Here is a 14,599-nt window from a genome sequence, read left to right as displayed (position 1 = left end):
CTTGAGAGGCTGCAGGGAGGGACGAGAGCCTCCTGAAGTTCATAAGGGACAGTGCAAAGTTCTGTCCCGGGGAAGAAACAATCCCCTGCAGCAGCAGAGGCTGGGGGCTGCACCACTGGAGAGCAGAGAGGCCCTGCGGGTCCCCACGGGTGCCAGGCTGGAGGTGAGACAGCAAGGTGCCCAAGGAAGGAGAATGGTGTCCTGGCCAGCATCAGGGTGACTGTGGCCAGCAGGCCAAGGAGAGGATCCTGCCCCTCTCAGCACAGCTGGAGCTGTGTACAGTACAGTACTCCTCAGTACTCCTACAGCACAGCACTGGCTCCCCAGCACAGGAGAGAGATGGCCATACTGGAGAGAGTCCAGTGAAGGGCCACAAAGATGATGAAGGGACTGGAGCACCTCTCCTGTGACAAAAGACTGAGGGACCTGGGGTGGTTCAGCCTGGAGAAGGGCTATCATTCATACAGGAAAGAGGGCAACAAGAGGATGGATCCAGGCTCTTCCCAGTTGTGCCCAGTGTCGGGATCAGAGGGCATGGACGCACATTGGAATACAGGAGAGTCCCTCTGAAGATCTGGAAGCACTTTTCCTTTATGAGGCTTCCCAGGAAAGTGGGGATGTCCAGGGCAACCAACTTTGGATGGTGCTGCCTGTAAATGGGGGGGTTGTACTAGACTATCTCAAGAGGTCCTTTCCAAACTCAACCATTCCACGATCTCCAGCCAAGGACCCTCCTGAAAACCCCAGTTCTCCATTGAGCTCAAATGGTTCCCAGAGAGCTGATCTGCTCCCCGTCCCTGCAGAGCAGCCTTGACCACTCTGGGCAGAAGCACCTGCTCCCTGCCCCTCCTTGTCCACAGGTGTGGTGAGAAGGCTTTGCTGGAGTGCCTTGCAACTGGGCAGATGCACGTGCAGCAGGAGTGCTGTGGCCACCACAGAGCAAAGAGGACAACAAAGGAGAACAGCAAGATGACTCAGGGTCAGGCAGCAAGAAACCAGAGCACCAGCCTTTGAAAAGGAAGCAGGGTCCTGGCCAAGTGTGCCTCTCCCCACTGCATGGAGAGCTGGGAGGGCAGTGATGTGTATGGAGGCCTTGCAATTTCACACCCTCCTCCCAGTACCCCAGGAAGACAGGAGGAACAAGTGGAGCCAGGGCACAACAGACTTCCTACATTTCCCAGAGATGGGGATGGATGAAGTACAGCCCCATGCCAAGGCTCCTCACCCTGTGGGAGTCAAAGCTGCCCCTTCCCATAGACCCAACACCAGAGCCCCTCGTACACACCTCCTGCTGACCTGTGCCCCTGCCCAGCCCGCAGTGCTGAGAGGTGATGGAGCACCACTGAGCACCTCGGGCTCCAGTCCTCAGCCATCCTCCCCACTGCAGCCAGCGCAGTCAGCAGGCAGGGAACTCATCTGGAGCCTGGCCATGGCTGGGGCTCTGCTGCGCACATGTTGTGCTGTGGCTTTGGCAAACATCTGGCTCTGGGGCTCCCGCCCCTCTGAGTGACGGCTCTTGGTGGGAGAGGAGGGGAGGCTGGCGCCAGTGTGGTCAGCGATCCCACGCACGGCTCCCTGCGCCTGAGTGCGCGCCAGCCTCCTGCCCTCCCAGCCCTGGCACAGCCGCTGACCAGCTAAAAGTGGCCAGGGAGCAGCCACACAGCTATTTCAGGAGCCGTTCCTGTCTCCAGGGCTCTGTCTCAGCCTCCAGCACGCTCGGGTCTCAGGGGAGGGAGCAGGGTCGGGGTTTGGCCCAGCGACAGCGCAGCACACGTGGCCAAGGCGAGGGTCAGAGCCCAGGGCTCCCGGAGCCCCCCGTGCAGGGCGCCCCAGCACGGCTGCTGGCACTGCTGGCTCGCACCGCTGGGCCCCCAGGGCCCCAGGCACGGGCAGGAGTCTGTCTGGGGGTCCCACAGCCAAGGCCTCCACACTGCCCAGAGCAGCTGCGGCTGCCCCAGCCCTGACATCCAAGGCCAGGCTGGATGGGGCTTGGAGCAACCTGGTCTGGTGGAAGGTGTCCCTGCCGTGGCAGGGCGTGGAACAAGATGGGCTTTAAGGTCCCTTCCCACCCTTCTGTGATTCTAGGACAGACACGGGGCTGCCAGAAACACGTGTACCTGGGCATGGGGAGCAGGGGCTGCCCTGAGGTGGGCTAAAACCTTCGGGTCAGAGGTTGAGGGGAAGTGGGTTAACCACAGATTCTGGCAAGGGAGGCAGGGTGTGAATGGTGGGGCTGGGCAAGAGGTGAGGGAGCCTGGGAGTGCCCTGCACCCTTCTGGGAGCCCAGGAGTGCCCTGCACCCTTCTGGGAGCCCGGGAGTGCCCAGCACCCTTCTGGGAGCCCGGGAGTGCCCAGCACCCTTCTGGCAGCCCGGGAGTGCCCAGCACCCTTCTGGGAGCCCGGGAGTGCCCAGCACCCTTCTGGGAGCCCGGGAGTGCCCAGCACCCTTCTGGGAGCCCAGGAGTGCCCTGCACCCTTCTGGGACAGACCAGGGCACAGCCGGACAAGGAGCGAGGTTCTGCACCTGGGTTCCCGGGTGTCCTTGCTAGTGAAATGGCCTCTGCAGCCAGGAGCTACAGGGCATAGGGAGCCCCACAGACGGTGCAGGGGCTGAACAGGACCTGCAGGCTGGGGAGCAGAAAGGGACAGGGAATCCTGGAGCAGAGCAGGGCTGGGAAGCGTGCTCAAGATGGGGGGCTTGGATGGGGCAGCCACAGCACAAGGCAGAAATGGCAGGACCCTAGGGAGCACTGCAGCCAGAATGACCCCAAACCAGGGTGTGGGCTTGGTTTCAGCCATGTGGAGCTCAGGCAGAGAGTGCTCAGAGAAGGTCTATACAAAAAGATGGGACACAGATCAGTAAGATGTGCGGGAAAGACTAGGCTGGGGTCAGCACAAGACTGACCATGCCAGCCAGGGTGAGCCTAGGGATGGGGCCTCCAACATCAGGAGGACATGGAGCTGCTCTGGAGACAGGGTGGGTCAGATGGGGATGTTCAACCTCAAAAAGGCTCCAGGGAAATCTTAGAGTCCCTTCCAGTGCCTAAAGGGGCTCCAGGAGAGCTGGAGAGAGACTGTGGACAAGGCTCTGGACTGACAGGGCAAGGGGGAATGGCTTCACACGGCCAGAGGACCAGGTTAGATGGCATATTGGGAAGAAATTCATTCTTGTGAGGGTGGGCAGGCTCTGGCATAGGGTGCCCAGAGCAGCTGTGGCTGCTCCATCCCTGAAAGTGTCCAAGGCTAGGACTGGTCTAGTAAAAGGCGCCCCTGCCCATGGCAGGGGGCTGTAACTGGATGATCTTTAAGGTTCCTTCCCACCTAAAACCATTCTGGGATTCCACAGGGAGAGGCTGGCATGTCCCAAGGGCTATGCAGGTGGAGGAGAGCTGCCCTGGGTCACAGTGCAAGGGTCCGGGGGAGAAGACAGCTGCAGCTGGCACTGAGCGAGGGGTGTGGGGAGAACAAGAGGAGCAGAACCTGGGGTGCAGGGGGAGCACGCTGGTGACTGGGGCCACGGGAGGGGGGCAGAAGGACTGGCCCTTTGGAGGGCTGCATGTGTGGGTGGGGCTGTGGGTGGACATGGATGAGTGAGCCCTGCGAGCAAGGGCAGTGGTAGAAAGAGGAGTTCTGTGGGACCTGGAGCTGGAGCAGAGGTAAGGGAAAAGGGGCAGCTGTGAGGGGGCTGGGGATCGCACGGAGGAAGGAGGGAGCTGTTCGAGGGGGTTGGGAGGAGGAGCAGAGGATGGGGGAGAGGAGCACGAGGGGCTGGGGCCTCTCAGCTGCAGTGGAAAAGCTGCTGCAGCTCCAGGGGAAATGCTACTTGAATTAATCATGGCGCTGGCTGCTGTGCCAAGCCCAGGAGGAGGCTGCTGGCAGCGCAAGGAAATAACTTTCACAGGAATTTGGAACAAATGCAGCTCTTCTGGCGGTAACAACAGCACTCACCTCCCCCCACAACCTCCCCATGTACCAGCATCTCCCCCATGCCCACACTGCTGTGCAGCCCCAGATCCCCCCACGAGGCAGCCTGCTCCTCAGAACCGTGACACTCTCCCTCCCCTTGTTCTTGCCCCCCAGCACGCTCCCAGGGTCTCCCCATCTCGCTCTGGAAAGCTTGCCTTCTTGTTTCTAAGGAGGGGGAGGCCTGTTCTGTGTTGTGCAAAGGTCTGAAAATAGGTTGGTAGTAAATCCCTTGCCCTAGGAACACAAATGCAGGCAGCAATGCCCCCTCCCTCCCAGCACTTTCCTTGCCCACAGGTGGTGAGCACTGGTCCTCGTGCTGCCCCGGGGCCCATGCATGGCCACGCTCCGTGTCCTGCCAGGAACAGCCCTCCAGACTCTCCTCTGCTAATACAGTGTATGTGGCCTGACGGAGGCTACAGCTCTTCATCCAAATCTTCCTCCCTGGGGCACGGCCCATGGGGGTGTCCCAGTGCTATGCATGTAGCATTGCCCAAGAACATCCCATGGAATCACAAACCAGAACCAAAAACTCGTCAGAGGCTCTACATTAAGTGCATTGCTGGTCAGCTTTTAATTTCTGATGTTCCCCAACATTTGTGTACGGGTGCAAAGGCAGTATGTAAACCCTGGTTCCAAAATCATCAATACTGGATATATGCAAGAATCAATAATCCACCACTCCATGTCATTCAGGTTGCTGTCCAATCAGCCCATGCTCACCACATGGGGCTCACAGTTCTCTCTGCCAGAGCACAGACAATACTTGATTTAGCATGAAAAGTCAGAAAGTCCCAGAAAAACACTATCTGACCATGCATGCAGTGTGCTGGTACACAGTCAAATGTTGAAAGCAAATTTAAACCAGCAGGGTGAATTTATACCAGAGCAGATTTACACAGAGCACAGTACTGGAACGGGGTCCAGTGCCCTAAAGCTTCTGCATCATCAGCTCATGGTGGCAGAGAGGAGCAGGACAGCCAGCTGGGGACCATCTCCTGCTCCATTTTCTGCTGGTCTCACGTTCACTGGAACCCTGGGCTCTGTCTCCACCAGTGTTTCTTTCTCATCTCAGATTTGAACAGCGAGTTTGCTATTTCCTTTGCTTCATGGTCAGTCTGCTACTGTGGGACCTGGCCCATAGTAAACACGAGTAATAAACAGAGAAGATGTTGTGAGTTCCTTTCTCTTTCTCAGAAGCTCAGGCCAGCAACCTGCTCTGCTCATCCCTGCTCATACTCAGACACAAAGACTGTCCCGGCAGACAGGACGGAGTCTGCAAGGGAGCAGATCATCTGTAGCAATTGTTCAGGTCTCTTCTGCTCACTCTCGGGGACTCCTTCCTTCCCCACCCTTCTGTCCTGTCCATGGAGAGTAGACATCACTGTCTAAAAACAGGCCTGGTCCTCCCCGGGTTTTCTGCTTAAAAATGGGGCAGACTGACAAAAAAGCAAACTCACTGAGTTCTGTGCTGACCTGGGTGACTGTCCTGTGTCCTGTACCTCATCTGGCAGGGCCTGCCCATGACCTGAGCACTCATCACCATTGTGTGGGTCTGGACAAAACCCAGGGTTTGACAGAGACACTTTGCTCTCCCGAAGCAGGGTGAGCCCCAGTGGCTGGAAGCCATAGAGAGATGGAGCCAAGCAGGAGCAACAGCACAAAAGGGCTGTGAGGGCAGCACACCTGACATGGGCACCTTTGTGGGGAGCTGTGCTGGGCACTGGCCACCAAGAGCCCTGGCAGCACCTCTGAAGCCTTCCCGTTGGAGGCAACAGGGGTGGCCATGCCAAGCAGCTGCGCTCCAAGCCCAGGGCTCCCTGACCTGGCTCTGCCCAGCTCCCAGACTTGGCTGGCTGCTGCTGCATCCTCGATCAAGCCACGGGCCTGGCCAGCCTCCTTTCCCATCCTCTCACATTTCCTGGCTCAGAGGAAGCAGCAGCAGATGTGTGAGCTGTTTGCTTTGTGCCGAGGCCGCGCGGGAGTTACCTGTGCTCAGCCCGGCCGTTTCCAAACGAAACGCCAGCGCTCGGCCAAGACCACGAACCGTGGCCGAGCCCTGGCCACCGCCGGCTGCCCGCCGGCCCGTCCTGCACAGCCCAGAGCCGGGTGGGCGCTCTCTGGGTGTGCCCCACAGCCCAGCCCCTGAGCAGGGCGCTCTCCCCGCAGCCCGGCCCCACGGCCCGCCAGGAGCCCAGCCGCCATCTCCGATTGCATTTCCAGAACCCTTCCCACACGGCGAGCGCTGAGCAGGAAGGCACGGACAAGGAAAGAGGGGGGCCTCCCTTCGGGGGCTCTGCACAGGCCTGGGGCTGCCATGCATCTCTGTCTCTGCTCTGACCCCGGCCCTGACCCCAGCCCTGACCCCCTCCCCATCTCTGTCCCCAGCCCTGCCCATCCCCACCCGCCCCACACTGGGACAGCGTGTGGGACAGTGTGTAGTGTTGCCCTGCATACACCAGCCCCAAATCTCCCCTGACCTACATCTTCCTCCTCATCTCCCACTCACTCCTCCTGCCCATACTTCTCCCTAATCCTACCCTGACCTGTCCCCAGGCCATCCTACACTTGCCCCAACTCCACATGCCTTCTCTATTCCACCCCTGGCCCTTGCTCCCACCCTAACCCAATTCCTCCTTCCTGCTGCACTCCTGCCTTATCCGCTGCACTCACTCCCCAACAAGCCCCTCTCCAGCACTCCCACCCCACACCGTCAGCATGCACACACACACACACCCACAGTCCACCCACACTCACACCCCCATGCCCCTGCAGTGTACCCACAGGGCACCCATAGACCATTCCTTCTTGCCACCTCCAGGGTGACCTAGGGACCTTTTTCCTGGCCAAGTCACAGGACCTCCTCCAGCCATGTCTTATGGACCCCAGAATTTCTGTTCTTCCTGTCCCCTTGGGCCCTCTCACCGACCTGGCACCAGAGCTTCTCATGGTCTCAGCCAGACCATGCCCCACACCTCCAGCAGGGAAGTGCCCCCAGTGCCACAGGTGCTTGTCCCCATGGACAGCCTGGATGCTGCCATGGCTGGCAGCACCGCACTGCACCCCCACACCTGCCCTCACCCCAGCTCAGGCTTCACCTGTCCCAGGAACCAGGGCTCCAGGGCCTGAGCTGCAGCAGAAACACCAAACACGGGGAGCACAGAACACACAGAATCCCAATGGCATCACTAGCTCATCACAGAGCTTTTGGAGGCCCAGCAGCGCTCCAGCCCCAGCTATGACCTCTTGCCACATAAAGGCTGGTGCAGCAGCACGTGCCTCAGCTCATTAACTCATTAGCATAATTAATGCTAATGCTTACAAGCAGCCTTATCAACACTGATGAACTTGGGCAAACGACCTCACAGGGGGAGAGGGAAGTTCGAAGCCTGGCTAGAGGCAGTTTCCCAGAAGCAGTTTCACATTCCTTAGCCTCCTTTTGAGCGTCCTGGCTGCAAGATAGCTCCACACCGAGGCGAGCAAGGCCTGGCAGAGCAGGACCCACCTCAAGAGAGGCCCACACCATGCTCTGCGTGATGGGCAGCCCTGTGGTGTGCCCGAGGGCAGCGGCATTGCCCACTGCTTGCATAGAGAAAGGACATACACACCTTGGCCCAATTCCAGACTCACACCAAGGGTGGGGATCTCTGCTCCAGCATTCCTGCTGCAAACGCTGCCCGCCAAAGCCATGACACCTGCACCAAACACCCTGCACTGGCATGTCTCCCATCCCAGGCTGCTCACAGCCCTGGCAGTGCCCCTGCTGAGCTCCAGCCTCAATACCTGTACCTACCTGCAAGAAGCAGGTCCCAACAGGGGTGTTCTCCTTCAGGGACACGTTGTAGAAGTTACTCCTGAACACTGGCTCATTGTCATTGACATCCTGCAAGGCCACATGCACCACAGCTGAGGAAGAGAGGGCAGGGGTCCCTCGGTCTGTGGCCAGCACAGTGAGCTGAGGCTGAGGATCCTTTTCATAATCCAGTGGGGCAGCAGTGGTGATGATGCCAGTGGCAGGGTCAATGGTGAACCAGCTGGAGTGGGTGTCACGGCCATGCAGAATGCTGTACCGCACCTCCCCATTGGGACCCTGGTCCTTGTCACGAGCTGTCACCTGCAGGACAAAGCTGCCTGGGTACACCACCTCAGGGATGCTCTGCTTGTACTCCTGCTGGTCAAAGAGCGGTGGATTGTCATTAACATCCATCACTTGCAGCACAAAGGCTGATTCTGCCCGGAGTGGGGGTGTTCCTGAGTCAGTAGCTGTCACCCGCAGATCATAGGAATCTCTTTCTTCCCGATCCAGTAGTTGGTCCACACAGATCAGATAGATTATGTTGTCCTTGGTAGTGAGGGCAAACTTGCCATCTCCTCCCTCCAGTGTGACATTGACATTGGAATACTCTCCATAGTCGGGATCAGAAACAGAAATGCGTGCCACATACTGTCCGGGCTGGGCTCCCTCGGAGATCTGTGGGGAGCCATCCTCACTCAGAAAGATGATAGTCATGGTGGGCTGGTTGTCATTGTAGTCACGCACATGGATAGTGACAAAGGCCGTGGTGACCTCAGGATGGACAGCCTTATCCCTTGCCTGCACCACCAGCTCATGCACCTTCCTCACTTCATAGTCCAGACCTTTGTTGAGCTTGATGACTCCAGTCCGGGCATCGATGGTGAAGTACTGGTCAGGATCGCTCTGCCGTCGGTTGATCTCGTAAATCACATCCCCATTGTCACCTTCATCTGCGTCAGAGGCAAAGACCTGCAGGATGCTGCTGCCCGGTTTCAGATTCTCTGAAATGAGCGTGTGATAGCGGCTCTGGTTGAAGCTGGGGGCGTTGTCGTTGATGTCCTGAATGGACACATCCAGCGTCATCTGGGTGCTCCGGGGCGGAGAACCCCCATCGTAGGCTTCCAGCAGCAGTGAGTATGAGGAACGGTTCTCCCGATCCAGAACGTTGCTGACCACCAGGTCCAAATACAGGACCCCATTGGGTCCTCGACGCGTCTCCAGGCGGAAGGCCTGCCCCACATTCCCTCCCTTAATCGTGTAGCCTTGCGTGTTCAGGAGGCCACTGTCGGCATCAAAGGCCGGGTCCAAGGGAAACCTGCTGCCAATGGGCGTGTGCTCCGGGATCTGAAAGGTGCTGTGCTGTTTGGGGAACGCCGGGGCATGGTCATTGATGTCATTCACTTGGATGTTCACCTCTACCGTGATGCCCTCTGGGGTGACAGCAATGAAGCTATAGCGGTCCCGAGTCTCCCGGTCCAGGACACGAGCTGTTTTGATGATCCCTGTATTCTCATCTATCCCCAAGTCAGTGGAGACGCCACTGCCCTCCTGTGCTGAGATGAAATACATGTAGGCACTAGTTTCAGGGGGTAGGCCAGCACTTATGTCCCCAATGATGGTGCCAGCTGGCTGCTCCTCATCTATTTGTAGGTCCAGGGTACCCAGGACAGCAGAGCCCATCCCTGCTCTCAGGCCCCCAAGAATAAGCAGCTCCAGCAGAAGCATTGTTGACCTCTTCATTTGCTCCATGGCTGGCAGCTAGCAGAGCAGAGGGTGGCTTGATCTCCTTTGCAGAGTTCACTTTAATCCTGCCTGGAATGCAGACCAGAGGATACTGGTTAAGAGAGAGCAAAGGAAGGACAGAAAACAGGGAAGACCTGCTGCCTGATCGCTATGTAATGCCTGTCCCTCACAAGAAGCAAATGTGACAATGTGTGTCAGAGCCTGCCCAGAACAAAAGCCTGGGACGGCACCTGGAAGCAGCTCACACCTGACAGTGCTCCGAGGTGAGCAGCTAGGACCCTGTCACAGAGGTGCTTCCTACATCCCCAAGTGCTCTTTCCAACCACTGCCCGCCTGGCAGGACTGGCATCAGCTGCCCCCGAGCAGCATGGCCCTGTGTCTTTAACAGCTGAATGCTTCCTGTGAGGTTCAGAGCCTGCCTGCAAGAGGACAGAGGTTTCTGGGCAAACAGCAGCCTTGCATCTCTCTACCCCGAAAAAAGCTGGTCTCAAATTACGAGATAGCTCAGCGAGTCACTGGTTGAGACCGTAGCCCCCACCCCCTCTCCCCCCAGCAGTGTGCCTTCCAGGACCTCAGGGACATAGGTGCCAAAAACCCACGAAGTGCAAATCTGCTGTCCCTGGGAAGGAGCACAGAAGTGGAGAGGGCTTCCACCCAGTGAACAATAAATCAAAAAGGATGTATCGCAAAGGATGTGCCCACAGCTGGGAATGCCCGGGATAAAATCAAGCCGTGCTCATTGTTTGGGCTGGCACGGAGATGTGTGGGTGCCCCACGCCGGTACCATGGAGGGCGGTGGCAGTGCCGTAGGAACGCGGCAGCTCCCTCGGAGCTGCCAGCTGCTCCGTCCCACACCCTCCGCTGCTCACTCCCCTCCTTTGTCTCCTTCTCGCTGCTGCTCGCTGGCTCCGGCTCCTTCCCTCCCTTTCCCCGTAACTGCATTTCATTGCAGCAGTGGGGGAGGGCCGCGGAGCCAGCGCAGCTCCTGCAGCGCTGCAGCCGGACACGGCGGAGCCGGACAGCCGCCCGTGCCCGCGGGCTGCCAGCCCTGCCCGGCCCTGCCCTGCCCGGCCCGGCCCGGCCCTCCCGGGAACGGCCGGGGTAACGCGGCGGCCACGGAGCTGCGGAGGAAGAGCGGCCCCAGGACCCGCTCAGCCCCGCGAACGAGGCTCCGTGGTCTGCGGGGATGGCGGCAGCATGAGCTCACTCTTGGACTCTCTTGAAAGCGTTTGCTGCTGGGCCCATAACCACACTCAGGAGCCGCTCGTGTCAGATGCAGGAGCAAGAACCTCCCTGTCTTGGGGGATGGAGGTGGCTGGCAATGCCTAGTTTGGGGACTAAGGATATCAGCCCGTGACCAAAGAACTCCACGGCCGTGTTAACCCTTTCCAGGGCACATATGATGGTATTCTTGGGTCCCCTTTCCCACCTCGGATCAGCTGTCTAGGTTTTTTTTTCCTGTGTAAATCCTGGGTTAGTGACAGAAACAAAATAATTTAAAAGTATTTTCTACTCATAAAGAAATGTTTACTTCAGTGGGCATCCAGTCTGAGGCCTATCCACACAGTCTGAGGTAAATCCACATGCTCTTCATGCAGGCAGCAGGTGAGAACCCTCACAATGTCCTAGGAACTAAAGTCAAAATAAAATACTTTTGTGTGCTGTGATTTGGAATTTGCACAAACTCAGTGGTCCTAGACAGGTCTGCCTCTCTGTTGGAGGTAGTTTTAATTCCCCAGATGGAGGGGTAACTGCCTACCCCCAGAACATGCAGTGCTGGAGGAACGGGGTCTGAGGCAGCTTCTGTGATGAGACTGCACCATTCCAATGGCGCTGCAGATGCTCACTCAGGTCATGGGAAGGGCCAGGGCAGAGAGGTAGAGGGCCAAGATTCCCTGGCGCAACCTCAGTGACTAAGGACAGGATAGAGCTAACAGTTCTTGGGTAGTGCCTGGAAGAAATCAGGGCATAGACATGGGGAAAAGCCCACCTGGTTCCATTAGTAATGTTGCCTTGAGAAGCCAGTGAGGCTTTATGGACTGCTGGAAGGGAGAAGAGAGACTTGAAAAGCAAATCTGGGGAGTGTAAAGAGCAGCTGAGAGCACTAGCACAACCAGGGAACAAAAATTAGAGTCCCTGGTCTGGAAAACTGGTGATGAAAGCCTGTGTAAGCTTCTTCTGTTCTATCCTCTCTGGATGCAACTGAGTAGTTTCACAGCAAGCCTATCTTTCAGCAAAAGGTGGAACCGAACATTACTAGACTGCACCAGTCAGAGGTACCAGCCATCCTTGGTACCAGCAGACCGCTGTTACAACGAGGTGTGCAGGTTTGGGTCAGAGGGAAACAGCAGTGACCTCAGTGGATGCGGAGTCACAAAATCTGAACAGCTGCTTTCAGTTAGCAGAGAGCTCAGTGCAGGGCTGGTTGGCCGGTCTGTGTAACGTGAGCCACACTGCCCCGCTCCCTCTCCGTCCCTCCCACCACCGGGCACCCTTGTGAAGAACGGCAGCAGGAGTCTCTGAAGAAAACTGCCAGGATGAGAATCTCTTCACGTAGGTCTTTGAGGTCCAGAGCCATGGTGAGGAGGTTGACAGGAAGGGCAGCTAAAATGGAGCAAGCTGCAACATCCATCTAAGCCTAGAGCTGACAGGCTGGAGCACCAGGAGAGCCCAGCCTACATGTAGCAGATGTGTGATATTTTAAAAGAAAAAATATACGGAATTACATTGGGACCACTGTGTGCACCCTTGCCAGCAGCAGCTTGTGCCTGCTGTCAGCCACGAGAAAGGGGAAGTGGGCTCCCAGCAGCCCCAGCAGAGGAGCTGGAAAGACGGCACCTACTGTGCATGCCACAAACAGATGTCAGAGGGCTTGCTGCGCGAAGGCTCCATGAAAGCTGCAGATGCTGCTGATGCCATACCCTAGGTCTGACATGAGAGGCCATGACTCGTGCAATGATGTTTTTGAGACTCCAGTCCAGAAGAGGAAGCCTGTTTAATCTTTGCTGAGCACTGGCCACTGACCTGAAATATGCTTTCCTCCTGTACATTCACAGAGATTCTCCCTCTCTAGTTTCAGATGATCAGCCCTGACGTGCCTGCAGTACAGCCTTGGACTAACAACTCACTTCCAGCCTCTACTCAGCCTATCACTACCTACAGCCACCTCCGTGCCTCCGTGCCTCCTACCATCTCCCACCTGGGCCTGCAGGACCGGCACCCTTCTGCTCGCTCCCAGCCCGGCCACACAGCCTCATGACCCTCTGATACGGCCCCGAGCAGTCAGAGCGGCGGTGGCACTCCTGCGGATGCAGTCAAGTCCCTACTGCATCCTTGCGAATCCCATTATCGTGCCACACTGGGGCTCCCCGCGAGCTCTCCTGTCTCTCAGAATGCATCCCCCACAAAGGAAAGTCTAATGAAATATTTCCGCGCCGGAGCCAATTCCCACAGTCCCTGTCTCGGGACATCCCCGCGCTACATCGGCCCCTGCCGGATTGTGCCCATCGCCAAGGCGCTGCGGAGCCTCGCCTGCTCCCTGTACACCGGAGCCCCCCGCTCCTGGGGCTCGTTCTCCCCCGAGCTCCGGCCCCCCGGGGCTCCCCCACCGCCGGGCCCAGCGTCCGGTGCCGCTCCCTGTCCCGGTCCCTGGCGCTCCCGGACGTCCGCACCGGGCGGCCTCGGTGCCGGCGTTCTGCCAGCCCCGCTCCCCGCTCCGCCCGGGCTCGCAGCCCCCGCCCGGCGCCTCCACGGTTCCGCTGAGCGCCCTCCCCTCGGCGGGTCTGCCCTGCAGCGGCACCGTGAGCGCCCGGTCCCGTGCCGTGCCGTGCCGTGCCGTGCCGTGCCGTGCCGTGCCGTGCCGTGCCGTGCCGTGCCGTGCCGTGCCGTCCCGCTCGGCAGCCGCCAGCGCCGGGGCCGCCAGCGAGCCCGGTCCGGCCGCGGCTCCTCCGCGGTGTTGCGCCGCCTCGGGCGCGTCCCCCCGTTCTCCCCCGCCCCCCCCCCCCCCCCCCAGCTCCATTGTCTCCGCGGTGGAGGCAGAACAAAGCGCCTGGTCCCGGTCCCGGTCCGGTCCCACCGTGCGACGATGCCACCGTGCGGGGCTCCGGCAGGGGCCGAGCCCGGCGCTGGGACTTACACTGCGCGTCCCGTGCCGGCGGCGTTCACATCCCGCGGGGTCCGGCCCCGCCACGACGTCCCGCAGCCTCCCCGCTGCTCCGGCGCCAAGGTCTCTCCGGCACCGCCGGTCGCTCCAGCGCCCCGAGAGCTCCGGGGCTCCCCCGGTGCCGCGGCCGCCCCGGTGCGGCTGTGGCCCCGCGGAGCGCTCGGCGGCGGGTCGGCGCTGGCTCGGAGCTGGCTCGGCGCGAAGGCTCCTGCTGAAACCCGACCCAGCGCCGCCCTCAGCCCCCCGCTCCCTCCGCCGCCCCCCTCCCCGCCCCGCACCGGAGCGCGCCGGCGGAGCGCGGCCTCGAGGCGGCCCCGGACGGGCGAGCGGGGCTGCGGGCGGTGCGTCGGTATGGCCGGGCTCCAAGGGGTCGGGGAGCAGGATCGGCGCGGAGAGCGAGAAAGGGCTGGACCCGAGTACAGAAGGATGGAAGGAAGCCGGGAGCCGGGTGCCGGGAGCCCGAGAAAATGGGAAGGGGTTGGCAGGAGCCGGAGCGGGAGTGGGACGGGACGGGGCAAGGAGAGGGCTGGGCAGGGGATGAAATGAGGCTGTGGGTGACGCATGTGGGGACATGATCACAGGCCATTCTTTCTTCTCTACCGCAGTTGCTTCTTCAGCACATAACCCAGTGCTCAAGTACCTGTGACCTCCCAACGCCTTGACTCACATCAGGGCTCCGAAGGTCCAGCCTGGTCCAGGCTCACTCAGTGCACCTTTGCTACAAGGGACTGGGGCTCCACCAGTCTATGCCAAGGAAAAAAGCAGGACTGATGACTGTCCAGGCATCTCCACCGGCAGCTGGCTCTTCAGCTTGGCTTGGCCACTCAGGCAGCTTTTCCCGGCTCCAGACAGGTTTCATCAGTCTCTGTGTCTGTTGGAGCCATGCAGCCTCTAGGGCCAGTAAGCACTGCTGGACCTTCTTTGATTTCTTAGAG

The 14,599-nt window shown here is 59.4% G+C and overlaps 1 protein-coding gene across 1 annotated transcript in view; it reads right to left on the bottom strand.

Moving 5' to 3' along the window:
• The window catches only part of DCHS1 (dachsous cadherin-related 1), a 45,373-nt gene extending 31,622 nt beyond the window's left edge, over positions 1-13,751 (bottom strand). Inside the window, exons 1-2 of the mRNA XM_084226761.1 lie at positions 13,638-13,751; positions 7,757-9,571 (exon numbers count right to left, since the gene is read on the bottom strand). Coding sequence (XP_084082887.1) covers positions 7,757-9,508 — 1,752 coding nt within the window. The 5' untranslated portion in view covers positions 9,509-9,571; positions 13,638-13,751. The remainder of the gene's footprint in view (positions 1-7,756; positions 9,572-13,637) is intronic.
• Positions 13,752-14,599: the final 848 nt, after the last annotated feature.

This window comes from Fringilla coelebs (genome assembly GCF_963513975.1).
Source record: "Fringilla coelebs genome assembly, chromosome: 2".
NCBI classification, from domain to species: Eukaryota; Metazoa; Chordata; class Aves; order Passeriformes; family Fringillidae; genus Fringilla; species Fringilla coelebs.
The sequence above is the reverse complement of the archived record's forward strand: the minus strand, read 5'-3'. Positions and strand labels throughout refer to the sequence as shown.